Source organism: Gekko japonicus, unplaced genomic scaffold (genome assembly GCF_001447785.1).
Source record: "Gekko japonicus isolate JY-2015 unplaced genomic scaffold, Gekko_japonicus_V1.1 scaffold274, whole genome shotgun sequence".
Taxonomy (NCBI): domain Eukaryota; kingdom Metazoa; phylum Chordata; class Lepidosauria; order Squamata; family Gekkonidae; genus Gekko; species Gekko japonicus.
The window spans coordinates 170248-197183 of record NW_015174850.1 but is presented as its reverse complement, the minus strand read 5'-3'; the positions used below and the strand labels follow the sequence as shown (position 1 = coordinate 197183).

Below are 26936 nucleotides of genomic sequence, written 5' to 3'. Positions count from 1 at the left end.
CCGTCCATGCTTGTAGCCGCCACCACCTCCCGCGGCACTAAATTTCATGTGTTCATGACTCTTTGGGTGAAGAAGGATTTCCTTTTATCCGTTCTAACCCCACTGCTCAGCAATTTCATTGAGTGCCCACGAGTTCTTGTATTGTGAGAAAGGGAGAAAGGTACTTCTTTCTCGACCTGTTCTATCCCACGCATAATCTTATAAACCTCAATCATGTCAACCCTCAGCCGTCGTTTCTCCAGATGTGCACTAGGAATTTTACGTTTGCAGCTCCCTGTGGTTTTCCCCCCAACTTAATTTTCAGACACGCAAGGTGCATGTCTGAAAATTAAGTTGTAAAGAATTGCTAGGAACACTGAACACAGAACTTCCAACATCGTCCAGGTAAGACGTGTATCACATGACTCACTTGTCTGACACTGATGGGAAGTTGTGTACAGTGTTGTGAATGCCACCTAGAGCAAAACAGATAATGATTCAAGAGGCAACACAAGAATGTGTCCTTTTTTTCAGCCACTAACATACCTGAGTACACTAAGTTTTTCCCCTCCAGGGCTTGCCCGACCATTAGGCACTCTGCTTGCCACTGGAACATACGCACGACTCCCAAACGATGGTATTTCTCCAGGACTGCTTGGGGGAGCCCCCAGCTTGCCAGCAGCAGTTTATCAGCTTGGTCATCAGGTATATTCATGCGTGAACCTTGGCCTGAGGTGACAAGAAACCCAGCATCAGATTAGCAGTCTTCCAGCAGTTTGGTGGCTCAAGTGGTTAAGACACTGAACTGCAAATCAGAAGGTTGGTAGTTCGGCAGTTCAAGACCCGAGTGCCGCATGACGGAGTGAGCTCCCATCTCTGGTTGCCGCTCCTGCCAACCTAGCAGTTTGAAAGCTAGAAATTGCAAGTAGATAAATAGGTACCACTTCGGTGGGAAGGTAACAGCATTCCGTGTGCCTTGGTGTCTAGTCATGCCGGCCACATGACCACGGTAACATCTTTTTGGCTTGGAAACAGAGATGAGCACTGCATCACTAGAGTCGGATTCGACTGGCTTTTGAGCAAGGGAAACCTTTGCCTTTACTAGCATTTTGGAAACATAAAAGGCTCTTGTATAGCATACGTAAAACATAACATTCAGGAGGGTAGCTGTGTTGGTCTGAGGCAGCGGAACAAAGTTGGAGTCCAGGGGCACCTTTAAGACCAGCCAAGTTTTATTCAAGGTACGAGCTTACGTGTGCACGCATTGTATTTTCATCTGATGAAGTGTGCATGCACACGAAAGCTTAGACCTTGAATAAAACTTGGTTGGTCTTAAAAGTGCCACTGAACTCCAAGTTTGTTCTGCTGAAAGTAACAAAGAGTCTTTGTGACATGATGAAGACTTTATACGACATCAGTTTTTGCAGGCATCCAATATGCGAAGTGTAGCTTTCTGTTAGGGAACACTCAAGTAGAAAAGAAGGGGGAATTCAAAGACCCTGTGAGATTTCTATGTAAAGATACACAAGATAGAACAAGTCCAGAGGCACAATCCTGTTAGTTAGTTACAGCAAAAACAAGCAGGAGACCACAGTCCTTCCATCACCAGTTAATGATTTAATTGCAGAGGCAATGGAATGTCCACTCAGTCCCATATACACACCTGCCTTGCCCAAGCCACACTCCCCATCAGCATCAGCAGGCTTTCTCTGGCTTTTCTTTTAGAAGCAGTAATTGACATATCACTATAGCCTCAGTGGCAGCCATATGTCAATTACAGATTTTATACTACAGTGATATGTCAGATACCAAGTGATGGGGGGTGGGGAATGGTGCTGAGGCAAGCGGATAAAATGTACACACTTGCCCATCCGCAGGGCATCCAAAGGTGTGTTGCTGGGAATCGTTTCCAAAAGATTGTTCCAAATTGGATTTAGGAAAGAAAGGGGCAAAGTGGGGGGGGGGGGGGGGGGGGGGGGACACACAGGACACAAAAAGTGGACAATTAGGTGACAGTCTTGCGGGCGCTCCCCCTTCCTGCTAGTTTAGGCATGAAACCAGAGCAAAACCCCTTGTGCAGAAGTTGTCAAAATTTTATTCCAGCAAAAACTTTTAATGGCTGAAGCATGCTCTCACTGTGCAAAGCAGAAGCAAAAGAGGAGTGAAATGCCACAAGAGCACAATGGAAAGGGATTATTTCAAATCCAAATATATTGTCTTCCCTTACTGCCTAAACGGCTTCACCCCATTCCTCCTCTCCTCCCTTTTATCCTCACATCAACCCCGAGAAGTAGCGGAGGCTGTGTGACCAATTCTACATAATCATCATTTTACAGAATTTATTTCACCCTGTGCTTCTTGCTTTTCACGAGAGCCGGTATGGTGTGGTGGTCAGACTGTCCAACGAGGATCCGAGAGACCTAAATTCGAATCCCTGCCGAGTCACGAAAGCTCACTGTGTGATGTTGGGTCAGTCACACACTCCCACCCTAACCTACCTTTCAGGGTTGTGGTGAGGATAAATATAGAGGGAATCGATGTAAACCCCATTAGGTTCCTATTAGGATCATCATTTTACAGAATTTATTTCACCCTGTGCTTCGGTGTGGTGGTCAGACTGTCGAACGAGGATCCAGGAGACCTAAATTTGAATCCCTGCAGAGCCACGAAAGCTCACTGGGTGATGTTGGGTCAGTCACACACTCCCACCCTAACCTTATCACTTACAGGGTTGTGGTGAGGAAAAATATAAGAGGGAATTGATGTAAACCCCATTAGGTTCCTATTAGGGAGACCTGGGGGGGGTGTTATAAATGAAGCAAATATACCTAACTTTCCTTCTCCCCACGGTGGCTTGTGACATCTCTCTCCCATCTCCCACATTTTCCTCACAACAACTCTGCGAGATAGGCTAGCTAGCAAACAATGTTGTCACCCTAACCTACCTTACAAGATTGTTGTGAGGATAAATATAGAGGAATAGCGATGTAAACCACATTAGGTTCCCATTTGGGAGACAGGAGGGAGGTATAAATAGAGTGAATAGACCTCACTTCCCTTCTCCCCAAGGGGGGCTTGCAACATCGCTCTCCCCCTCCCCCTTTATCCTCACAACCACCCTGCCAGGTAGGCTGGCGAACAATGTTGTCACCCTAACCTACCTTACAGGGTTGTTGTGAGGATAAATATAGAGGAAAACCATTTAAACCACATTAGGTTCCCATTAGGGAGACAGGTGGGAGGTATAAATGAAGTGAATAGACCTCACTTTCCTTCTCCCCAAGGGGGGCTTGCAACATCACTCTCCCCTCACTTTATCCTCACAACCACCCTGCCAGGTAGGCTGGCGAACAATGTTGTCACCCTAACCTACCTTACAGGGCTGTTGTGAGGATAAATACAGAGGAAAAGTGTTAGGGAGACAGGTGGGAGGTATTTATGAAGTGAATAGACCTCACTTTCCTCCTCCCCAAGGGGGGCTTGCAACATCCCTCTCCCCTCACTTTATCCTCACAATCACCCTCCCAGGTAGGCTAGCGAACAATGTTGTCACCCTAACCTACCTTACAGGATTGTTGTGAGGATAAATATAGAGGAAAAGCTATGTAAACCACACTAGGTTCCCGTTAGGGAGACAGGAGGGAGGTATAAATGAAGCCAATCGACCTCCCTTTCCTTCTCCCCAAGGTGGCTTGCGACACCGCTCTCCCCCTCCCCCTCTATCCTCACAACCACCCTGCCAGGTAGGCTGGCGAACCATGTTGCCAGCCGCCACAAGGGGAAAAGGCGAGTCTAAACTCAACAAAACCCTGCTGCTGCTGCCGGTTCTGTCTGGGTTCTTCGCCCTCCGCCGCGTCAAACGACCGGCACGTTGAGGCGCCGCCGCGTTGCCCCCGGCTGGGGAAAGAGGCTGTCGAGACGGGCGGGCCGCGCTAGCGCTGAGGAGAGAGCGGGGAGAAACCGGAGCCCGCCTGAGGCAACGCCGCCGCCGAGGCCGGCCGGAGGACTCACCGGAGAGGCGGAGGGAGCGCTCCAGGCCGGGCGGCGGGCTCAGCACGGGCCCCCGGGGCTGAGGGGACGGCCGAGGGGACGCCGCAGACCCCACTCCATCCGGGGCCCGGCCGAGGCCCGGCCTGCCCGCCGCCATTTTCCCGCGCCGGCATTCGAACGGGCAGCGACGGCGCCCAGCGGCCCCGCCCCCCTCCTCCTCCTTCTCCTCCCCGCCCCCAATTCCGGCCGAGAGGCCTCGACCGAGGAGGAGCCGCTTTCCCTGCGGAGCCCCGCTCCGGAAGGGAGGAGCCGAAGGCGCAGGCGGCCCCACCATGCGGCTGCAGTGCTGCCGCTGGGCCCTCCCGGCCGCCTCCGCGCCCACACAGAGCCTGGCTGCGGTGTTCCCTCTAAGCTGAGTCCGTGTGCGCCGGCTCGCAGTTTTTCAGCCTCCGGCTCACACCTTTTTGTCTTCGCTCAGGAAGGAGGGCTCCAGAGGCAAACTCATTGATGCAGTTGCCAAATGGCTCGCTCGCAACTTGAATGCCGGCAATGAGAAAAAGGGGGTTGGACCGTGGTTGCCAACCTCCAGGTGGATTGTTGAAAGGAAGCAAACAACCGTGTGGTATTGTGCCAAACAAAGTTCTTCAGAGACTTGTAAATTCTTTTTCCAATGTTTAGTTTACTGGAAGCAATTCAAACGCCATCAACACCAAGGAACCATGCATATTACATATCCTTGCATGTATAACTTTATCAGTTGAAATATACCTATATAATATTAATCTATTTGGCAAGCACACTAGTCATATCTCACAGTGACATTCATCAAATCCATTAGTGTGGTTTGCAACCTCCAGGTGGAACCTGGAGATCCCGCTATTACAATGGGTCTCCAGGCGACCAAGATGAGTTCCCCTGGAGAAAATGGCCGCTTTGGAGAGTGGACTTTGTGGCATTATACTCTGCTGAGGTCTCTCCCCTTCCCCAACTGTGGGACACAACCGGTGTCCCTGGCAGTGCTTTTCCCAGCCAAATCTCCAGGTATTTCCCAACCCACAGCTGGCAACCCTGGGTCACTGACACTGAATCCCAGTCTCGGCCTCCACAGAGCCTGTCTGTCGTCTCTAGGGTTACCAGATGTCTGTATCTGAGGAAGTGTGTGCGCACACGAAGGCTTAGACCCAGAATTCAACTTTGTGGGTCTTAAAGGTGCTGCTGGACTCGCACTTTGTTCTGCTGCTTCAAACCAACAGGGCTTCCCACCTACCTGAATGTAAGCCAGTAATTCTCCAGGTGGGCTGCCACCCCCAGGGCTGTAGCCACAAAATTTTGGGTGGTGGGCCATTGGGAAAACCAAAGTCGGCTGCAGAAGCAGGAAGAAGACCCACCACCACCACCTCTCTGACAGCCCGGAGCAGTGTTCCCTCTAAGCTGAGTTAGTGTGAGTTAGCTTTTTAGCCTCCGGCTCACACATTTTTGTCTTAGCTCAGGATGCATGACAAGAAACAATACCTGAATACTTTCACCACATGTGACTCAGAGGGGCTAGAGTATATTAAATGCTCTTGCAAGAAGTTGTAAACCTTGAGAAAACTTAGAATACATATCACAGAACACGAAAGTAATACCCATCTTGGGAAAAAACAAACCCACCACAGGTGCTTCTTCTGTTCCACACTTTCTGGAACATAGCCATAGTCCAACAGGCTATTTACATTTTGTGTTATTTTTAGATCTGAATGCCTTAGGGATAAAGCACTGTTGAACAAAAAGGCAGAGCGGATTGTGAGACTGACACCTCTTGTCCCTCGTGGGTTAAATAAAAGCCTCAGATTGTTCTCTCACAAGAAATAAAAACTGAATCAGAACATTGCACTTCTCTCTCTGAAATTCTGTTTTTGGAACTGCTTGATAACAATTACGTGTTAGTTCTATATGTTTTTCTAACTTGTGGAAGTTTTGGAGACATGCATACAATTTTTTAAAGAGCTATGTTTCCAGCGATGTAGTTTACCTCTATAAGGTCTGTCATATTCTTGTGGATCTGTGGTCATTTGTGCACATTTTCAGTATTTACTGACTTTGACCATGTTTCTCAATTGTTTTTTAATGGCAATATATTTTATCTTGGTTTTATTTATATTCTTATAGATCCCCCAACGCTTAGGGGTGGTATAACTGAATAAAACAATTTATTTTTCCACTGCACCCTAAGTTGTAAGCAACCAGGGTCAGCCAGAGAAAAATCCAAACACACCTTTCAGAGCACACTGGCAAAGTCTGCGGCTGGTACCTTTAATCAAATGGAAACCAGGAAGCTACTGCAGATTTCAGTTGCTTCCACACAGTTTTTGTTTCGCTTTGACATTTGAACTGGAGCACTTTTTAAAAAAGCACCGCCGCGGGGGGGGGGGACGCCGACTCTATTTTTTGCATTTTTATTTTATTTGCATTTTAAAAACCTACTTATATTTTGGCCTTGAAAAAAGAAAACAAGACTGAAGCTTCCCTGACTGTGCCTGGGGTCATACTGTAAACCCCACAGAAGCATCTCACATTTCAAAAATACTTTCAATCCCTTGGAATTTTGTCTGAGGGGGCAACACTCACGTGTGGGGTGGCATTGCCCCAAAATGCCCCCCAGCCACAAGGCTTCCTCCTGCTTTGCTATGATCTTTCTCAAGCCTGGTTTGAGACCATCTTTCAAGAATTATTGTGGGCGAAGCCAGTTTGCAGGCCACGTGGACAGGAAAGTGTATTTTTTCAGGTTATGCTCACAATCAGCATCATTTTCCTTGTCCCAGACCCCCTCTGGGGCCATTCCCCACTCCTCATCACTTTTTAAAAATCAGCAGTTGACATAGTGAGCTCTGCTGGCTCAGACTAATGGTCCGTCTAGTCCAGCATCTTATCCTGTACAATGGCCAACCAGTGACTCTGGAGGGCCAACAAAGACGTAGAGGCCGAGGCCCTCATTTGCGCCTGCCTCAGAGATTTGGTGCCTCAATGTGGGTGTATCTCTGTCTTAGCTGTGCTGGTCTGAAGCAATAGAACAAAGTTTGAGTCCAGTAGCATACACACAAAAGCTCACATCCAGAATTAAACTTTGAGACGTAGAGGCTGAGGCCCTCATTTGTGCCTGCCTCAGAGATTTGGTGCCTCAATGTGGGTGTATCTCTGTCTTAGCTGTGCTGGTCTGAAGCAATAGAACAATGTTTGAGTCCCGTCACACCCAGAATTAAACGTTGCTGGTTTCAAAGGTGCCACTGAATCCAAGCTTTGTTCTATCTCTGCCTTAACATTGCTAATCAATAGATTGATATTCACGGTAATGATGCCACAGCAATAGCTCAATTACCAACTGCTGCTTTTTAAAAACCATCCAGCAGTGGTGAAGAGATGGCAGCTGCAGCGGGAGATGGGGTGGAGCCAGGACAAGAAAGGGACAAGCCAAGGGTGGGGAGAATCACTGTGTGGATGCTCTGTTGCTGCCATGAATCCCTCTGTATTTGTAGCAATGGCCAGAGCTCTACAGAGCATCTTCGTGGTGTAGAAGCAGCTCTCATTGGATGATGTAGTTCTGGGTGAAAATCATGACTCTTGAGAGGTTCCTGGGATGGAGAGGCAAAACTGGAGTCTCTTCCTTTGCAAATATAACAGACACAGTTGTTCATCAGACCCTCCCCCCCAAGTGCTGTTGGAAACATATAGGGTCTGTAATTAAGGCTGAGAGCAACAGAAAACACAAGAGTCATTATATTCACCAAGCTGGAAGTTTAATTTCAGTGGACGTTAGGGGTGTGCATTCGGCAATAGCCAAACTGAAAAAATACCCCAAAAATAACTTGACAGTATTTTTTGGGTATCACATAAGCCGAATTCGGATCAGAGATTTGTATTCAGCTACCGGTATCGGATATCACATAAGCCGAATAGCTGAACCCCCAAAAGCTGATATTATCTGCCTTTTTTTTCGGGTTCATTTTGCTATACCAAAAACAAGGTCTCATTTAGACCTAGCAGCCTGAGCTGCCAGTCAGCTGTTGGGTTTAAATGCCTTTCAGGGAGGGAAAGAGCGGCATTTTAAACATGCCTGGGCTCCCTGCCTGCCCTTCTCCAGCTGTCAGCTAGAGAAGGGTAGGCAGAGAGCGGCTCTCCCTTTTCAATATCACTCACAGCTGACTCGCAGGCAGTGAAGTTGACAAGGTAATCTCTAGGGGCTACCAGAGGGAAAGAAGGCATGTTAACATGCCTCCTTTCCCTCTGGTGCTGTATATGAGACCCAAATATACTCAGCAATACCAAATATTTCCCCAATCCGAATACTTTACCAGTACTGGAATGGGGAAATTCAGCATTTACCGATATTTTTTGGGTCTGATTTACCCGAAGCCGAAAAATACAGGCATTTTTTTTTTTGTGCACACCCCAGTGAACGTACTAGAAAACAATTCCATGGGTGCCAAACTGGATAGCCTCACGTAGTGGTTGTACATGTCATTCACACAGAAGTGATGGATTCACAACAACATAAACGGAGTACCCATCCATCCTCCTTCATTGGATCAAAGAGACTCACTCACTCCATCTTGTTTAATGCAAAGATTTACATTTTGTCTGTCCATTAAATTCATGTCCAAGGCAGTTTACATAGAACTGAAAAAATATGTGTATTAAAAAACTGTCCGACATCAATCAAAAAGTTGCAACGTTACTTGCATATTCTCAAACTTGCACATTCTCAAACTTGCATATATACAGGCGCAGAGACAGGAGCATTGGCTGTATTTTTGTATACAAAGTACTGAACAGCACCATCTGGGACCACTGAATTACATCAAGCGTCCTTGTCCCAGGTCAGTCCATTGGTCCTGGTCTGACTGGCAGTGGTTCTTCTGGATCTTGGGCAACAGCTTTTTTCCAGCCTGCTTTATGGGATTCTGGGATGGGAGACGCCAAGGACCGAATGCAAACGTTCGGCTTGCAAAGCACATGTGTTGCAGCCAGCCTAAGGAAACCTCCATGGCGTGAACCTCCAATCCCTTCTAGGCACTTTTTTGGGATCTGGATGATTAGACTCTGTGATACTGGCTCACTCTTGAAGCAGTGAAGCAGTCATAGCAATGGACTTTCAGTACTGGTGACTGAGGAGGAGGTTTAGAATAAAGCTGGTGGCCCTGGTGTGGGTGTAGGCGGCAACAGCAAGCCTTCGCCTTTCCTCTTACAACTTCAAAATGGAGAGGCTAGAGACTTACAGTTTGGAAAATGAAAGCTGGGACTTAGTACATTTACCCTAGTTCGGTACAAGCGGAAGTGTTCTGCTGTCCCCCACCCCACCCCAAGATCTTTGGAAGTATCATTTGGTGCGGGTTCTTGAAATTTTCGGTTAGAAACGGCCTCTTCCCTACAGGTCGCAATTCCAAGGGACCCCTGTGGAGATGGAAGGACTATTATGCCTGCTGTGCGGAGGTTTGGGGGTCCAAGTCTTATTTTGGGGTTCAGCGCTTTCAAACTCTTCTCACTGTTTCTGGATGAATAAGGAATAAGGAATGAATCAGGAACCAACTTCAGCCTCGTTGATAAAAGCCAGATGGAGAAGGAAAATGAGGGAGGGGAGGGAGGGAGAGACTGAGATGGCTGCAAACAGATTAAAGGAGAGCATAAGAAGGCCGGAAACGGCATTGCTTCAACAGGCATCTCACACAAGTCCCATGAGGTAGGGAATTTACGAAAATAATCTCCTTTCGGATTATACATATGCAATATTTTTGAGAAACCACATATGCAAAACGGGGTCAGAAATCCAGGTCAGGAAGGAGGAGGGATCACAATAAGAGCTGACGGCTGTTCCACACAGAGATGCATGCTCATGGGGTGACTGCTCAGAATTCTGGAGAGGCGAACCGTGCAGTACTGTTATCGGAGGCGATGCAGCGCAACAGGAAAGTTCCACCATGGCTCGTTCACACCCGAGACGCTGCAGCCATCAGGACACAAAGATATGCACGGCTGAACCACGTTCTTGGGGCCCTCTCGTGAGCCTGCTGGCCTGACTCGACCACGCCTCCTGAATCACTTCACTGCAGCCGCTCAGCTCCATCTCCTGGAGGACGCTGCGGATGCGCTCCCTTGTGGCGCACTGGCCCGACTGCTGCCTCCAATAACTTAACATCTTGTACTGTGCGTCTCGCATGTTCCACTCCTCCACCTGAATCCTGAGTATGTCATTCTCAGTCAGTCCCAGGTGGCGTACAAATTCCTTCCACTGGGAAAATGGCACGTTGTCTATCACGGCATACAAAACTGCAGGAGCTGGGGAGGGGAGGAATAAAGAAAGAGAAGCCAAGTGATGGGGTGAATGTGTTTCATTGGGGGGCATGTAAATCACAGTTCAGATGGAAAACCAAACCGTGGGTAGAATCACAGAAGGAACATCCAGGGTCATCTAGTTCAGCCCTCTGAAACATGCAGGAAATTCACAAATACCCCCCCCCCACGCAACCAGTGACCCCTGTTCCATTCCCAGAAGATGGCAAAAAATCTCCAGGATCTCCAGCCAAACTGGCCTGGTGAAAAATTGCTTCCTGACACCCAAAGTGGCGATTAGCATTTCCTTGGGTGTGTAAGAAAGGGCTACGAGAGCTAAGCACTGATAGAACCCTTCCTGCCCTCCCTCTCATGATCTGCCTGAGTTCACAGGATCAGCATTGCTGTCAGATGGCCATCTAGCCTCTGTTTGAAAACCTCCATAGAAGGAGAGCCCACCACCTCCTGAGGAAGCCTGTCCCACTGAGGAATGAGGTTCATATACAGGGAGCAGCTTTTGGCATTCAAACGGAGGGGAGGGGGCAGGGGCCCACGAGAACAGGAAGCGCAAATGGCTAGAGCTTCCTAACTCTGTTCTTCTGCCTTTCTTTGTAACATCCAAAATACGGGCTCTCACATCTCCTCTGGCTTTTGATGGATCTCCACGGGGAAGATGTGTGATACACTGATCAGAGTGTTGACTAGGATCTGGGAGACCCACGTTCGAATCTTGCTCTGCTACGGAAGCTTGCTGAGTGGCCTTGGGCCCGTCATACACCCTCAGCCTAATCCACTCGACAGGACTGTTGTGAGGATAAAATGGAGGAGAGGAGAGGGATGTGCACTGCTTTGGATCCCCGTGGGGGGGGGGGACAGGGCCATGAAATGAAGAACAAATACAATCCCAGATGGTTTTCTGCCCCACTGAGTTTAGAGCCCCAGCGTCTATATCTAAAAGGGAATTCACACTCACAGTCTGGAATCTGAGTCTCTCCTCTATGTTGTAGACTGTCTGGTAGTCCTTGTGTGTTTGGTGACACTGCTATGGTTCTAGGCGGCAACAGCGTTTCTTCCTGGTTTGATTTCTCAGGGATCCTAGTCCCCTGTCCCCCAGGTTGTGGTAACTGAGAAGAGAGAGAGAGATAGATGTACAATTGGGTTGACCAAGAGAATACAACTGAATGCTTATTCCACCAGTTTGGGAGCATTAAAAGTGCTGACTGGTGCAGGAATGGCGGCATTCACGTTCATCCCACTTCACTGCTTTAGAAGATCTCCCTGAACATAGCTCAAGGCTGCTACCTCTTATCTTGCGTACCAGATGGAGACCTTTGCATCTCCTAACCAGTGTACCCTCTAAGCTGACTTAGTGTGAGCTAGCTCACTGTTTTTTAGCCTCCAGCTCACGGATTTTTCTCTTAGCTCAGGAAGGATGGCTCCAGAGCAAGCTAATTTGTGCAGTAGCCAAATCACTCGCTCACAACTTTAATGCCAGTAGCTCACAAAGCAGAATTTTTGCTCACAAGACTCCACAGCTTACAGGGAGCATTGCTCCTAACACAGACGGAGACCAGGCAGAGCACCTGATCTTGGGGGTCCCCAACCTTTTCGAGCCTGCAGGCGCCTTTGGAGTTCTGACACGGCAGGGTGGGTGCAGCGACAAAACGGCTGCTGCAGGAGACGGAGCCAGCCACAAAATGAGTGTCACAGCTTAACTTCGGAGACACAGAGCTGATCCTGGTGCTGTGGTGGCAAGCTGCTGCCAAAGCAACAAGCACAGCCAATCAAATCTCCAACAATCAATCAGAAGGCTTGCTGGGCTAAAACCCTACCTGGCCCCACCCACTCCCTGATGGGTCCCAGAAAAGGTGTTGGTGGATGCCATGGCGCCCATGGGCACCATGTTGGGAACCCCTGACCAGTGTTCCCTCTAAGCTGAGTTAGTGTGAGCTAGCTCACAGTTTTTTAGCCTCCGGCTCACACCTTTTTGCCTTAGCTCAGGAAGGAGGGCTCCAGAGCAAACCAATTTATGCAGCAGCCAAGTCGCTCGCTCACAGGTTTAATGCCAGTGGCTCACAACGTTGGATTTTTGCTCACGAGACTCCACAGCTAAGAGGGAGCATTGCTCTCCCCTCCCCCTAATCCATCTCAAGCCTCATCTCCCCTGCCAAAGAATTTCACAACTGGCACTTATAACAGAGAGAGTTAATGCACGGTTTTCAGAGACAAGGAAAATACCCATAACATGCTTAGATATAAAATAAGTTCCCTCTAAAAAGTACCGGACCCAAAGTAAATTAAATCATCCAAAAATATCACTTGTGAGACAGAGATGTCAAACTCGTTTGTTACGAGGCCCGGATGTGACATAAATGTCCCTTTGTCGGGCCATGTGTGCCGTAAAAATGTAAGGCCAGGTACCGGAGATATAAACTTTATAAAGGACACAGGCAAATTCTATTGACAATGTTATTTTTTACTCAAAATACAAAGAAAATCAATTGATTTCTAGCAGTGGAAGCAACGGATTTACTGGGGAACGCATAAAAGCCTGGGTCTCCCAGATCCCCCCCCCCCCCGGGGCTCATCCCTCCTGGGTTTCCCACAGAAGCGGTGGGGTTGAAGGGAAGGCCTAACAGAGAGGTGGTTTCCAAAACCTCCAGGGGGCGCTTGTTGTCCTCTTTCCCCTCAGGGGCCGAGAACAGCACCAGTTGCTTGTGGGCCGAATAAAAGCCCTGGGGTTCCGGCCTGCGGGCTGTACGTTTGACACCCACGTGTTAGAGAAAGGTGATCTGTTATGTGCTGCGAGTTAAGACCCCAGTCTTCACCTACTTATTTAAAGCCCTTTGATAGAGTCTTAGTTTGACGAGGAGTGCCAATTCCCACTCTTTGTTATCATACCATTTGGAATGAATTGTTCGTATGTTCCGTTCTCTAACAAAGACCATCCTAACGGTTGCTAATGAATTTACATGAATTCAGGCAATTTCCCCAGGTATGATGTATTGTTCAAAGATTATACCCCTCCCCAGGGGCAGGAACGCACAGGAATGGAGTTCTGCCTGGCTTCAGGGTTGGCCACGCCCACTACAGCCAAAACCTCTGTGTGTGTGGCTACAGAGGGAAGGCCTGGAGAGCGACCCCCCTCCGGCAATTCCGAAGCGGGCGGCCCAGGGTGGCCCCTGGAAGGATCGGGGAGGCATTTAAACGCCTCCCCTGGCCTGTCCAAGGGCCGGCTTGCCCGGGCTCCCCACAGCCGCGGGGCACCCAGGCAAGCCAAGGGAAGGCATGGGGTGTGGCCTAATATGCTAATAGGTTTCTGCTGCTGGGTGTAGCCTATTATGTTAATGAGTTCCTGCTGGGCTTTTTCTACAAAAGAAAGCCGCTCCCCTCCCTCTGTCTGCCCTCATCCTTCCTTCACGTGCCGTGGAGAGCAGATTTCCAGGTGTTCTGTGGCACAGCACTGAGGGCAGAATGGGTGGGTCCAGCCGTGGATGCCTCATGAGGAGACGTAAAAGATTTCACCCCATGCCTGAACTAAAAAGTGTTTGTGGAAAGTGCTGTGTCAAGTCACAGCCAATGAGGATGACTGTAGGGTTTTTCAAGGCAAGAGACGTTCAGAGGTGGTTGGCCATTTTCCTGGTTCTGTGTCGTGACGCTGGCCTTCCTTGGGGGTCTCCCATCCAAGTGCTGACCAGGCCCAACCCTGCTTAGCTTCTGAGATCTGATGAGGTTAGGCCAGCCTGGGCCACCCGGGCCGGCACAAAAAAGGCCGTGCCTCTCATGACGCGCAGGGAGAGAGGAAACACCTTGGAAGATGAGTCCCCTCGCCCCGGGAGTGTGACTGCCTGATTCGCAACCAGGTCAGGGGGAATCCAGACGTGACATGTTAAAAATCCTAACCTGTGCTTTGGCCTTTGGGAAGCTGTTAATACACCTGATAGAGCCCAAGTTTCCCACCCAGCCTTTGCGAGTTCTCTGTGGGTACCCAGTTCTGAAGTGCTGCAGGGGCCTGGTTCCAATCAGGACTGTGACACTGGGGGAGCAGGGCCTTCAACCTTCCCCCTGTGCCATTTCCCCAAACCAACATGGCCTGAGGGGTGTTATTTACTCCACCAGGGGGCTGTACATGTACTGTACTGGATACTAGCATGTGGAGCCCCACCCCCAAGCAAAGAATACCCCAACGGGGCTGTTTTGGGGTTGGGGAAAAAGGCATGGGGGGCGGGGCGGATGAAGCCTCTTCTCCCCCGAAGCTGTAGTAACAATCTGATTCGGGCCCATGCAGTGCTTCAGGATTGAGTTCCCACAGGTGATCTCTCGGCTGCCCTCCTGCCGCTAGTTCTCACGGCAACCAGATCATATGTAACCTCTTGTTTGGTCTTGAGCAGAAATTGCAAAGGCTTACCTGAGGGTCTGGTGAGGGCTGCTGCTCTGCGCCTGGAAGAAAAAAGAACAGAAAGAGGAGATGACTTCTCCTCTCATTTTTCTTGCTCAAGTGGCTAATGTTATTTCTTCAATGGGCAATCTTGCTTCACTAAGCACTAATAGTAAATGATGGTAACTGTCCACCTACTGGATGCTTGGGCTGGAGACTAATCACTAGAATTGCCGCTTACCCGGCAAAGACAGGTACCTCCCTGTTCCCCCTCCCTCGCTCAGTGGAGCAGTGGGAGGTAAATGGGTGAGAAAAGCAGCATGGGTAAATCACTTCCTGTTTCAGAATAGGAAGTGGCACCATGACACTCTAGAAATTTCAAAACATCTTCTTTGGTTTTACCATAGAGATTTTTGGAAATTCCTACACTGGCATGTCGTCCTTTCCTGTTCTGAAACAGAACGTGCCTTCCAGGAACACTCTGCCCTCTAACCCGCCAGGGAATTGCCAGCACTGCATCCCTACTCATCATGCACACAGAAAACTAAAGAGGAAAACAGGCTGGACTTGGAATGGAGCTAGGTGAATTTTGCTGCCGGATGGAGGCTGCACGCTAGAGTTCCCAGCCTCCAGGTGGTGGCTGGGGATCTCCCGCTATTACAACCAATCTCCAGGTGATAGAGATCAGTTCACCTGGAGGAAATGGCCCCTTTGGAGGGTGGACTCTATGGCATTATACCCCATTGGAGTCCCTCCCCTTCCCCAAACCCCACCCTCCTCAGGCTCCACCCCCAAATCTCCAGGTATTTCCCAACCCGGAGCTGCATACACATTTCCCAACCCGGTTTACTGCATACACATGCTATCTGTGTTGTCTTTTTTTGGGGGGGGGGAGACGGGGGACTGATGTCTCTGGACGACCAGCCTTGTCTATTAAGTGCTGCTCCATAGTCAACAAGTATGACTAAACAAACAGCCATGGGCCTGTTTAAGTTGACGCTGCATGAGAAAACTTGCCTTGCCACTCAAAAAACAAAAAAACGGAGCCATCAGAATCTGAAAACCCTGCTTTGTAGGGTAAGGCAATGACTGTTGCTACTGGGACACTGGAAAACAACAGCTTGCCCAGGATTTCACAGAACTACGCTGGCATAATTTTTTAAAAAAATAAAACTGACTTGTTAAATAAGGTGCGGTGCAATGATTATATAACAGAACAGATCCTTTCCTTGAGCTTACAGCCTACGAAAAAGAGACAACCATTTGTAAAGAAAAAAGGGAGAGGAAGAGAAGAGGCAGAGATCAAGGAGGGAAAGTTTTGAGAGGCTGTTGAAACATGTGCAAGGAAGGAGTGAGAAGTTCAGAATAAGGTCAGACAGTGAGGAAGCCTCCAGTCCAGACGGAGCAGGTGGCAATACTAGAAAAGGAGGGTGAAGACGGAGGAGGAGAAGGCCACCAGCGTAGAAGTTTAACTGTTAGGATAAATCCTCTTTGGGAAGATTAATCCTTAGGGGTTCTTGGACACCAGTGTATACAGAGAGTGGAATCAGACAGACACTGTCTATGTCTAATGAAGGAGACAACACAGCTGAAGGGTTAAAGAATAAATGTTGTCGTCTTTACTGAATAATATTGGAATTCACAAGCATACAAAAACTGTTTCACACTCACAAACACACAAGCTCCTTTAGGTACAATAGAAATGGAAAGCAATCAGTATGGGAAATAATAAACGTTGACTCACTGGGTGGTAGCACACAAAAGGTTGACGAATATACTTATCTGATCCAGAAGAGAGTTTGATCTTCTCAATGAGGAATGCGGGAATGAAAGATCTATCTAGAGGGATTCTACTTCATATGGGTGGAACCAGCCAAGCACGTGAGAATAACCATCAGTAGAGCTTTAGTTGCCTAGGTGGGGTGGGGATGGCTATTGGCCATTGGGATGTGACATATCTATCTATTCTAGAGGGAGTGGGCAGTATTCAAATTCTACCTTATACTTCAATGGGAACAATTTGGTCAAGGTGTCAAAGTTGCATTGCCATGGAAACCTTTGATGTGCAGATGCTCTGGCTTGGTCCAAGAGCTGTAAACAGGAAGAAGTCACTTTCAGATGCAAACCAGAGATACAGAGGGTTACGTGTTGACCAGAAATCCATCCATGGTGGGAAACCTGTTCTTTCAAAGAGTCCTTTGGCTGAGCATAATGGAGAATACCTTCTTGTTCCCAAGGCAGCATGGGTAGGAGTGTGTGTGTGTCCTCATTAGCATACCGGTGCAGGCAGCACATTGGCACAGCAGCTTATACAGATAAAAACACAGTTTTAAGCACAACTCTTAACATAACAACAAGTCTGAAGACAAAAGAGTCAAAAGGAGATAGAAGGAAAAGGAGAAGACCCAACATGCCTGAAGGATTACTGCGGGAAGAAGAAGAAGAGGTGGAAGCACGCAGCAAAGGCTGATACTCACCGCAGAAGGTAGAGATCAGCTTCTTCCGCATGGGCTGCTTGATGAGCTGCTTCACTGCCAGCAACAGGAAGGCAGCTGCGAAGACGACAACCAGGCAGCCGAGGATGGGTCTCAGCAGGTCTGCATTAAGAGTAGGAACAGCAATAATTCAGTGCGGTCAAACTGCAACCAACTTATGGCCACCCCAGAGGGTTTTCAAGGCAAGAGATGAGCAGAGGTGGTTCACCGTTGCCTTCCTCTGCATAGCGACCCTGGTCTTCCTCGATGGTCTCCCATCCAAGTAGTATTGTTATTATCATATGGAATAGCCAGGAGATCCTAAGATTGTCCGGCAGCCAGACGTTCTAGTTCTTTTAGTGTTATGCGCCGCTGGGGTGGCGAGCTAGACTTGTTTTGAGGGCAAGAGATGTTTCAGAGGTGGTTTGTCAATGCCTGCCTCCGCGTCAGGACCCTGGTATTCACTGGAGGTCACGCTTGCAAATACTAGCCAAGCCCGACCCTGCTTAGCTTCTGATATCTGACGAGATGGGGGTAGCCTGGGCTATCTAGGTCAGGATATCCCAGTACTAACCACAGACAATCCTACTTAGCTTCCAAGCTCTGACACGTTTGGTCTAGTCTGGGCTATTCCAGCTGCTCACGTCTGTCTTACATATTTTAATAGTAGCACATTGGGAGAGTCAACCTTGCCATCGTCAAGTGGTCTGACAACCAGTTCCCTCTAAGCTGAGTTAGTGTGAGCTAGCTCACAGTTTTTTAGCCTCCGACTCACACCTTTTTGTCTCGGCTCAGGAAGGATGGCTCCAGAGCAAACTAATAGATGCAGTAGTCACATCGCTCGCTCACAACTTTAATGCCATTAGCTCACAAAGTATATTTTTTGCTCACAAGCTTAGAGGGAGCATTGCTGACAACACCTCGTGTGTAAATCTAGAAGTCATTTTTTTACATAACATGGTAGAATGATTTCAGCTCTAAAAGGTAATTTGACTCTCAGTGTAACTGATACAACTTCCGTGACCATTTCCCCAAAATTTATTGCCCTGCTGTGGAACTGCCATGTGCGGGAAAAAATCCACACATATTCTTTTTTTCTTTTCTTTTTTTGGGTGTATTTCTCATATGTGCATGTGTGTGTGAGTGTGTGCACCTGGAAGTCATGGTGACCTCTGGAGGATATCCAGAGAGGTGGCTGAATAAGGCCTGCCTCCTGCCTCCCGACTGCTGGTGTTCCAAGGAGGTCTCCCATCCAAGGGCTTGCCAGAGTCGACCCTGCTTAGCTTCCGAGATCTGATGGGATTGGGCTTGCCTGGGCTAGCCAGGTCAGGGCTAAAAAACCCCCAGCATTTTCTTGAGAGCAGTACCAACTTTCACCCTGAGACCTATGATATATCCCAGACAGTCCTAAAGACCTCCACTGGAAGTCAAACCATGGGCCTAGCAAAACAGAACGGTTCAGAAGAGTTCTCGATGTAATGAAAACGGTGAAATTAACAGCATCAGTCTATATTAAGCAGGTTGAGTTTGCGGGAGTTAGCTGTCAGCCACTTTCCCTTTCCCTTTATCCCCTTGGAAGCTCACTGATGTACGAATCTTGAGCAGCAGGAAAAACACATTTCTTCTTTGTTTGTTGGATGCAAGGGATTAAAGGGACTGAAACAATTTTTGCCTCTGCCAAAGTAATCTTAGGATCATTGTCTCTAAGGCAATAAAACAGAGATTCCAAGCTAGAGGGCAGTGCCTTGTCCATAATAAGTGGCTTAATACAGTAACGCCTAATATTCTAAAACAAACAAACAAACAAACAAACATTCAGGCAGGACATGCAACAATGTGTCAACCTTATTAAGGCCAGAGGGGTAGATTCTCTCAGAATAAGGCCTATTCAAAAAATCCTCCTTGTAAAAACATGGGAGGGTAAAATATTTAATCTAGCAGACAAAAAAGCTATACAGTAGCACAGGATAGTTAAATAACGCATAGAAGGGGCCTCGGGAGAGAAATACCAAATGACAGAGGTGAACAAACTCGACAAGCTCTGAATATCAAACTTCCATAATCAATTCCTAAGACTCAGTTTTTAATCACAGAAGAAGCTTTTGTTTTACCCAAGTCAGTAATGGAAATAGTCGTCATACCGACTAGAGGCAGTTTCTCGTTGATAGCATTTATCCATCCCAATCTGACAGCGTATCTCTTCAAGGCAGCTAATAAGGCATCCTCCACCAGGCCCGTAGCTATGATGGGGCTTTTGAATACCATGCTTGAAGAATTATATTATATTTTAATATATTGTAACCATCTGCATTGTGATGTTTCCTAAATAAGAAATAATCTTAAGCAGCACCTTGGAAGCGGGAAAGTAGTCAGTCAAGTATCAGAGAGCTGATGCCAGAACTCACCTGGGGAGTTCGGGGGCGATATGCTTTCGGACGTGACATCACAGTCTTGTTTGCACTCTTCCCCTTGGCAGCTGAAAGATGGAAAAGCAAGCTTTGGGTTGGTCAGGAAACAACACTGCTAACCGTGGTTTCTTACCCCATTTCACCACCACTCAACAAGAAGACACCTGGCAAGTGAAGCCCTGGAGACAATGTGGGAGACAATACTGGTGTAGTCGGGGGGGGGGGGGGTTGGAAGGGAGGAGGAGGAGGAGAAGATTGGATTTATACCCTGTCCTTCACTACCTGAAGGAGTCTCAGAGCGGCTTACAATCTCCTTTCCTTTCCCCTCCCCACAACAAACACCCTGTGAGGTAGGTGGGGCTGAGAGAGCTCTTTTGAGAACTGCCATTGAGAGAACAGCTCTGAGAGAAATTGAGACTGACCCAAAGTCGCACCAGCAGCTGCATGTGAAGGAGTGGAGAATCAAACCCAGTTCTCCCAGATTAGAGTCCGCGCTCTTAGCCACTACACCAAACTGGCTGTGTCATGGGTATATGAAATGACCCAAATGAAGATATCTAAGCTGTCTCTCAAAATGGGTCACCAGAAGGCAGAAATAACATACACTATTTTAGCAAACGCATATTCCCAAACCCGTTCTGCTAGATAATCTTGATTCTGCTGAACAAGCCAGTTGAATCCATGCTATGGTTACCTTGAGGCTAGACTACTGCAATGGTCCACATGGATCTGCCCTGAAAGGCAACTTGGAAACTACAGCTGGTACAGAATGTCATTACCTGTCTACTATCAGGTACCGGCAGTGTTCCCTCTAAGCTGAGTTAGTGTGAGCTAGCTCACAGTTTTTTAGCCTCCAGCTCACACATTTTTGTCTTCGCTCAGGAAGGAGGGCTCCAGAGCAAACTAATTTATGCAGTAGCCAAATCATGTGCTCACAACTTTAATGCCAGTAGCTCCCAAAGCAGAATTTTTGCTCACAAGACTCCATAGCTTAGAAGGAGCATTGGGTACCGGGAGGAATCTGCATATCCCTTTCTGCAGATACTTCACTGGTTATTGATCAATTATCGGATTCCATTCCAGGTGCTGGCCATCACCTACAAAGCCCTTCAAGACACTGGACCCACATACCTGCGGCACCACCTCCCTTGCCAAGTTCCACCATGACAGCTTCGCTCACTTGAGCAAAGCCTTCTGAAGATCCCTCTCTGCAAACAGGTTAAAATTGGTCATTGCCCATTTGCGTGAATCATCTGTGGTGGCTCCCATATTGTGGAACAGTCTACCTGAGGATGTCTTTCCTACGCTGATCGACTTGTTGCCTTAAACAGAAACGTTTGCATGCACTGCTCAGATTTCCCCCCTCTGTTCTTCAATCTCAGCCCAGCTCAGCCCAGCTACTAGGATTCTCTGCTGTTGGGAGTCAAATGTTATCATGTTGTAATCTGTTTACTGATTAACTGATGCTATTAAGATTTTGTAATCTGCCGACTGATTGACCGAAGAGTGTTTTAAAAAAAAATCATACTTGTAATCTGCCTAGCGTCCCGGTGAGGAAGGAGGACTATAAATGAATAATAACAGCACCAGCCTCCCAATGCTCCCTCTAAGCTGCAGAGTCTTGTGAGCAAAAATTCTACTCTGTGAGCTTTTGGCATTAAAGTTGTGAGTGAGTGATTTGGCTGCTGCATACATTAGTTTGCTCTGGAGCCATCCTTCCTGAGCTAAGACAAAGACATGTGAGTCAGAGGCTAAAAAACTGTGAGCTGGCTCACACTAAGACTGATTTTACACAAGAGCTGCGCCGTGGTCGCGCCTCCCTTTGCCCCGCTTCTATTGGTCAATTTCCCGCTCGAAGCCACGTGGCCGCATTTTGACCCACGGCTTCCCCGGATTTTACCCGCGGTTTAGTGATCCTCAAAAACCGGGATCATGAAACCGTGGGGAAAACTGGGCGAAACCGCGGGTAAAAATGCGGCCACGCGGCTTCAAGTGGGAAATTGACCTGAGTCCTTTGTGGGGAGGGCAGGGTATAAATTTAATAAAATAAATAAATAAATAAATAAATAAATAAATAAGAAGCGGGGCAAAGGGAGGCGTGACCGCGGCACAGCTCTTGTGTGAAATCGGTCTAAGTCAGCTTAGAGGGAGCACTGGCCTCCACCCACCACCACCTGAATACCTAAGCTGGGGTGGGGGAGCACTGTCCAAAGAAGGTCAGAAATTGAGAGGGATGGGTGCTTAACTCCTTTCATTCTGGGTAACAAAACCCATTTTTCCCAGATTAGAGCCTTCACTCCTAACTGCTACACCAAACTGGCTCCGCTACACCAAACTGGCTCCACTACACCAAACTGACATGCGGCATGCCATCCCATAAGCACCTAAAGGAGCTGCCTCTCTGCCTGAACACAGCCCCACCCAGAGGACATAACCCCTCACCTGCTGCACGGTGAACAGCTGTTCTTCCGAGTCTGCAGAAAAAACCCTTTGTGACACCTACAGACCGTATCGCTGGACGTGGTACCTGGGGAGAAGAGAGAACGGAGGTGAGGGAAGTGGGCATGGATCTGCCCTCAGAGTCAGAACAGGGCAGTTTCTGGTTAACGAGAGGAAAAGAGATGGCTGACCCCATAGGATGACTGCAGGAGAAGGAATCGTTCCAGAACACTGACAACATGCGAGAAAGATATTGTAGAAAAACATTCTACAGTAAACTGTGGAGGGAACAATCAAAACGGTCAGTGTTCTAGTCAGAGAGATGATTTCTGCCAGGTCATACTCACATTTTTTCAAGATGGTTCCGTTGTGACAGGCGCTGCAGGGTTTGCAGGAGAACTCGGGGCTGTCGTTAGTCCGATAGTGGTTGCTGGGACAGCCACAGACAGTGTCCTGGGTCCTGCTGCAGTTGGTCAATGCAACCTGCCCCAAGTCTACTCAGAAGGGGAAAGAAAGGATTCCTTATGAGCAGATCATACTGGTAGGGATCCTCAGGCCGCAAAAGAGCAATCTGAACACTCAGTGGATTAGGGGCCCCCCCATACAGCTTTGCGGGTTTTTGGTTTTTTTAAAACTCGTGTTGATCTGGATGGTTATCAAGATTTTACTATCTTCACCATCACTGTGTGTTTTCATTTTATGTGGTTTTCAATATTGCTTTATTCTAATTCCTGAGCTTAGGGAAAGCGGAAAAGAAAAGTCTGAAACATATTTCGTTGCCTGAAAGAAATCTCACACAGAGAACTCTCTGCATGTTAGAGGGCTGGGGTGGCACAGTGGTTAGAGCAATGTACTAATACCTGGGACAACCGGGTGTGAATCCTCTGCTCGGCCATGGAAGGAGGAGGAGGAGGAGAAGAAGAGGAGGAGATTGGATTTATATCTGGCCCTTCACTACCTGCAGGAGTCTCAGAGCAACTTACAATCTCCTTTTCCTTCCCCTCCTCACAACAGACACCCTGTGAGGTAGATGGGGATGAGAGCCGTTCTGAGGACTGCTTATGACTGACCAAGGCCACACCAGCAGCTGCATACGGAGGAGGGGGGAATCAAACCCGGTTCTTCCAGATTAATGTGTGCTCTGAACCACTACACCAAACTGGCTCTCAGGTGATCTTGGGCCTGTCACAGTCCCTCAACCTAACTCCACCTCACAGGGTTGTCATTGTGAGGCTTGAATGGAGGAAAGGGGAATGAGGTGAAAAGCCACTTTGGGTCCCTGATCAAGGTGAAAAGCAGGATATCAGTTAAAAATACGCATAAGCTGGTTTACGTTACATTAACTTCTTCCTCTCCTGTGATCCCAGCTCTGCCCCTGCCCAGCCCCCCACCTGCAACCTTCCCAGTCCTGCTACTCATCCGGTCTCTCTTCCGACGGACTTACTTGCATAGCAGCGTTGGCACCCGCGACAATTTCCTGCAGAATTTTCCCAATCCGTGAAGGATCCCTCAGGGCATGGTGTACAGTCGGGCGTCATATCTTCGCTCACGCAGTGCTGAGCAACGTAATTGCCTGCAAAGGAAGTGCCCAACAGGAAGTGAGTGGCAGGGAGATGAAGGGGGGGGGGCGGGATTGTGGCTGAATGAGAGAGCCAAGAGGCGGGCACAGAATGGCCTTGTCCGTCTGGCCTAAGACGGAAGGGGCGAGGTGCAAACTGTTCAGCAAATACACAGCCTCGTGGTCTATGCGCCTGGTCTGATCCTGCTGACACACACAGCCGTGGACAGCCAGGAGGCCCACGGAGTTCATGTCTGGAAGTGAACCGGAAGTGGGTGAGATTGTGGCTCGGTCCGCCAAGCAGCTTTGCAGAAGCCATTTCAAGGGAACGCATCCCCCTGAAATGGCTTTTGCAAGCTGCCCAGGGTCACGGACCTAACCCACGAACCACGAAGCCATATGGACCTCCCTAGACAAGAGCTCTGGGCCAGGAAATGCCTGGAGATTTGGGGGCGGACCCTGCGGCAGAGCTGGGGGAGGGATGTGATGTCATACAGTCCGCCCTCCAAAGCTGCCGTTTTCTGTACAGCAACTGATGTCCGTAGTCTGGAGATCAGTTGTGATTATGGGCAGGGCTTTTTTTTCCCCTCAAAGGGGAAAGGAAGTTTTCAACCTGTATACCGGAAAACTCACGAACTTTTAAACATTTTTAAAAGGATTTTGTCAAAGAGGTTCCGGAACTCTGTTCCAGCATGATCCCCGACGGGGAAAAAAAAGCCCCGATTACGGTCGAAATCCAGGCCCTACCTGGAGCCTGGCATCCCTAGACATGTTTAAATGCACAGCACTGACTTGCCCCGTGACGCTGTTCTGCTCAGGGCAAAGGAGAGGACGCGCGGGTGTCGGCTGTCCCAGCAGCCTGGTCCTTCCCACCCCTGAGGCACTTCTTAATGAATAAGGAGGACGGTGCAGCAGAGGGTGATGCAACAGACAATGCTCTTTTACTTCCTCTCTTTTCTCTAGCTTCCTTTCTTCTGGCTCAACATTTTCCATCAACTTTCATTTCTGATATATTCAGAAACCGCAACAGCTTGCAAACGAGCTCCCTCCCCCCCTCCCCGGCTGGGATGAAATTAGCTGCTTAGATTTAAGAACTAAGGAAAACGAAGGACTCTGTTTCTGCAGAGGCTTGGTCCATGTCTGGCTTTGAGTAAGTGGATCGGGGCTCTCCCTCGGCTAGGTGGAATCCTGAAGGGACGAAAGGGCTCCCTTCCGCCAACCAGACGCAGTAGCATTATCTAGTGCAGTTCAGGAGGAGGAGGAGGAGGAAAGCCCGGGACCCGTGATGTCAGGCAGGGAAGAAGAACTCACCTGTGTGGGATTGTGCACACCCAGAGCCTTGGTTAAACCAAAGTCCGCAATTAGGACTGCCAAGCAGGCATGGAGAAAAATGTCCTGTCCCATTAATACAGATTTTTAAAATGTGTGGGAAAAGTCAACTCAAGCTTTTCATGCCATGAAAGTCAGCTGCATCTCCTGGTGAATAGCTCTTCTTCAGTGTTTGTTAAAGGGACAAACCGTTCCCCCCCCCCCATCCAAGCTTGCTGGCAACCCTGGATCGGCCGTACCAAACATCTTGCTTACGCTGGGTTCTCAGTTCCTAAGCTTGCAACATTACCATGAACACAGATGGAGCTGCCTTATCCTGACTGAGACCCTCATACGAACACATGAAGTGCCTGACACTGAATCAGGCCCTTGGTCCATCAAGGTCAGTATTGTCTACTCAGACTGGCAGCGGCTCTCCAGGGTCTCGGGCTGACGTCTTTCACTTCACCTCCTACCTGATCCTTTTAACTGGAGATGCCGGGGATAGAACCTGGGACCTTCTGCACGCCAAGCAGAGGCTCTGCCAGCAAGCCACAACCCCTTCCCTGACATGAACACATGAAACTGCCTTATACTGAATCAGACCCTGGGTCCATCAAGATCGTATTGTCTACTCAGATTGGCAGCAGCTCTCCAGGGTCTCAGGCTGAGGTCTTTCCCTTCACCTCCTACCTGATCCTTTTAACTGGAGATGCTGGGGACAGAACCTGGAACTTTCTGAGGTCTTTCACATCACCTCCTCTCTGGTCCTTCAACTGTGTGTATAAAAACTGCATTTGTTTTGCTTTCCAGTTAAGATTCAGCTTCACTGTGTCTGTGATGATGTTGTGTTGTTGCAAGAAAGTGATGCTTCTTGCTAGCGGCCAAAGCTTATCTCTTAATAGTTGTCATGATCTGGGCTGTGCAAGTAAAGGCCTAGCAGGCCCAGGGAGCCTGAGTAACAGTGGGAGGAGGCCAGGCCTACAACTCCCGGAAGCCCCTGAGAGGTTTTGGCGCCAATTTTAGCCAATCACAGAGAAAGGGAACTTATGATAAAAGAGCTGGTACAGAAGAAGAGCTGTTCTTTCTTCCAAGAGAGCAGGGCCAGAGGGAAGGCTGCTGCTGGGAGAGACCCTCACCCTCAGAGGACTGGTGAGCCAACTCAGGCCCAACTGAGACAGTGAACTAGGGACCGTGAGTCCAGTCGCGTTAGGGCATTTTGGTTAATTTTCTCTTCACCCACTTATTGCTATTGTTCTTGCACCTTGTTGGTTTCCTACATTTGACTGACCTCCTGTAAAATCAACCTTTTCTTTGTTGTTTACTCTGCCTGGTCCTCACGCCTATTATTCGGCCAAACAAGGGAGGCCTGAAGACCTTTGGAGGGTGCTCTGGGCCTTCTCATGAGATCCTAAAACCAGAGTGGTGGCAGCGTCAGGTGACACCCCACCTGAGCCGTGACAATAGCCTTTTGTGTTCTCCTGCCCTATTGATGGAGAACCGGTGGGCTAGATTTAACAACCTGTGGGTTACAAGGACTGAGGCTCTTCCCCTCACCAGCCCTTTCCAGTCATAGGAATCAAGTTGATTCCCGGGACGGTAGAGGGCTGGGAGCTTCCTGACGAGGAAGGAGGAGGCAGAATTACCTTTACTCCCTCTTTGATCAGCGCAGTTCCTCTGTTGGAAATGGAAAGGGTGAGTTCATCCCCTTCACCCCTCTACAATGCAGCCCCCTGATCTCCATGACTATTAGTTTAAGTGAGTCCCACAGCTAGGGTTGCCAACTGGGTTTGGGGAGGGGAGGTACCGCATCAGGGTATGATGCCATACAGCCCGCCCTTCGATGCCACCATTTTCTCCAGTAGTCTAGGGATCAGTGGTAATTCAATGGTAATTCTGGGAGGATTCTAGGCCTCACCTGGAAGCTGGCAACTCTACCCACAACCCCACAAATCAACTTTCCCGGGGCAGAGTTTGTAAATGTGGATTTGGTCAGCTTGAGTCCTTAGAACGTGTTTTATTGGAGTATGGAATCTGATCTCAACTAACACAACGGCATTTATCCTCTCCCCTTAACAGGTTATGTGAATTTATCA

At 48.6% G+C, this 26936-nt stretch overlaps 2 protein-coding genes across 2 annotated transcripts in view; both read right to left on the bottom strand.

Annotated features, from left to right (window-relative positions):
* The window catches only part of POLQ (polymerase (DNA directed), theta), a 72427-nt gene extending 68301 nt beyond the window's left edge, over nt 1–4126 (bottom strand). Inside the window, exons 1-2 of the mRNA XM_015424532.1 lie at nt 3991–4126; nt 526–708 (exon numbers count right to left, since the gene is read on the bottom strand). Of these exons, the coding sequence (XP_015280018.1) occupies nt 526–708; nt 3991–4126 (319 nt within the window). The remainder of the gene's footprint in view (nt 1–525; nt 709–3990) is intronic.
* Nucleotides 4127–8037: 3911 nt separating this feature from the next.
* Nucleotides 8038–26936, bottom strand: part of LOC107121596 (tumor necrosis factor receptor superfamily member 1A-like) — a 32442-nt gene continuing 13543 nt past the window's right edge. The window contains exons 3-10 of the mRNA XM_015424533.1: nt 23419–23547; nt 22322–22468; nt 21978–22062; nt 19533–19603; nt 17131–17250; nt 14684–14715; nt 11249–11399; nt 8038–10281 (exon numbers count right to left, since the gene is read on the bottom strand). Coding sequence (XP_015280019.1) covers nt 9956–10281; nt 11249–11399; nt 14684–14715; nt 17131–17250; nt 19533–19603; nt 21978–22062; nt 22322–22468; nt 23419–23547 — 1061 coding nt within the window. The 3' untranslated portion in view covers nt 8038–9955. The remainder of the gene's footprint in view (nt 10282–11248; nt 11400–14683; nt 14716–17130; nt 17251–19532; nt 19604–21977; nt 22063–22321; nt 22469–23418; nt 23548–26936) is intronic.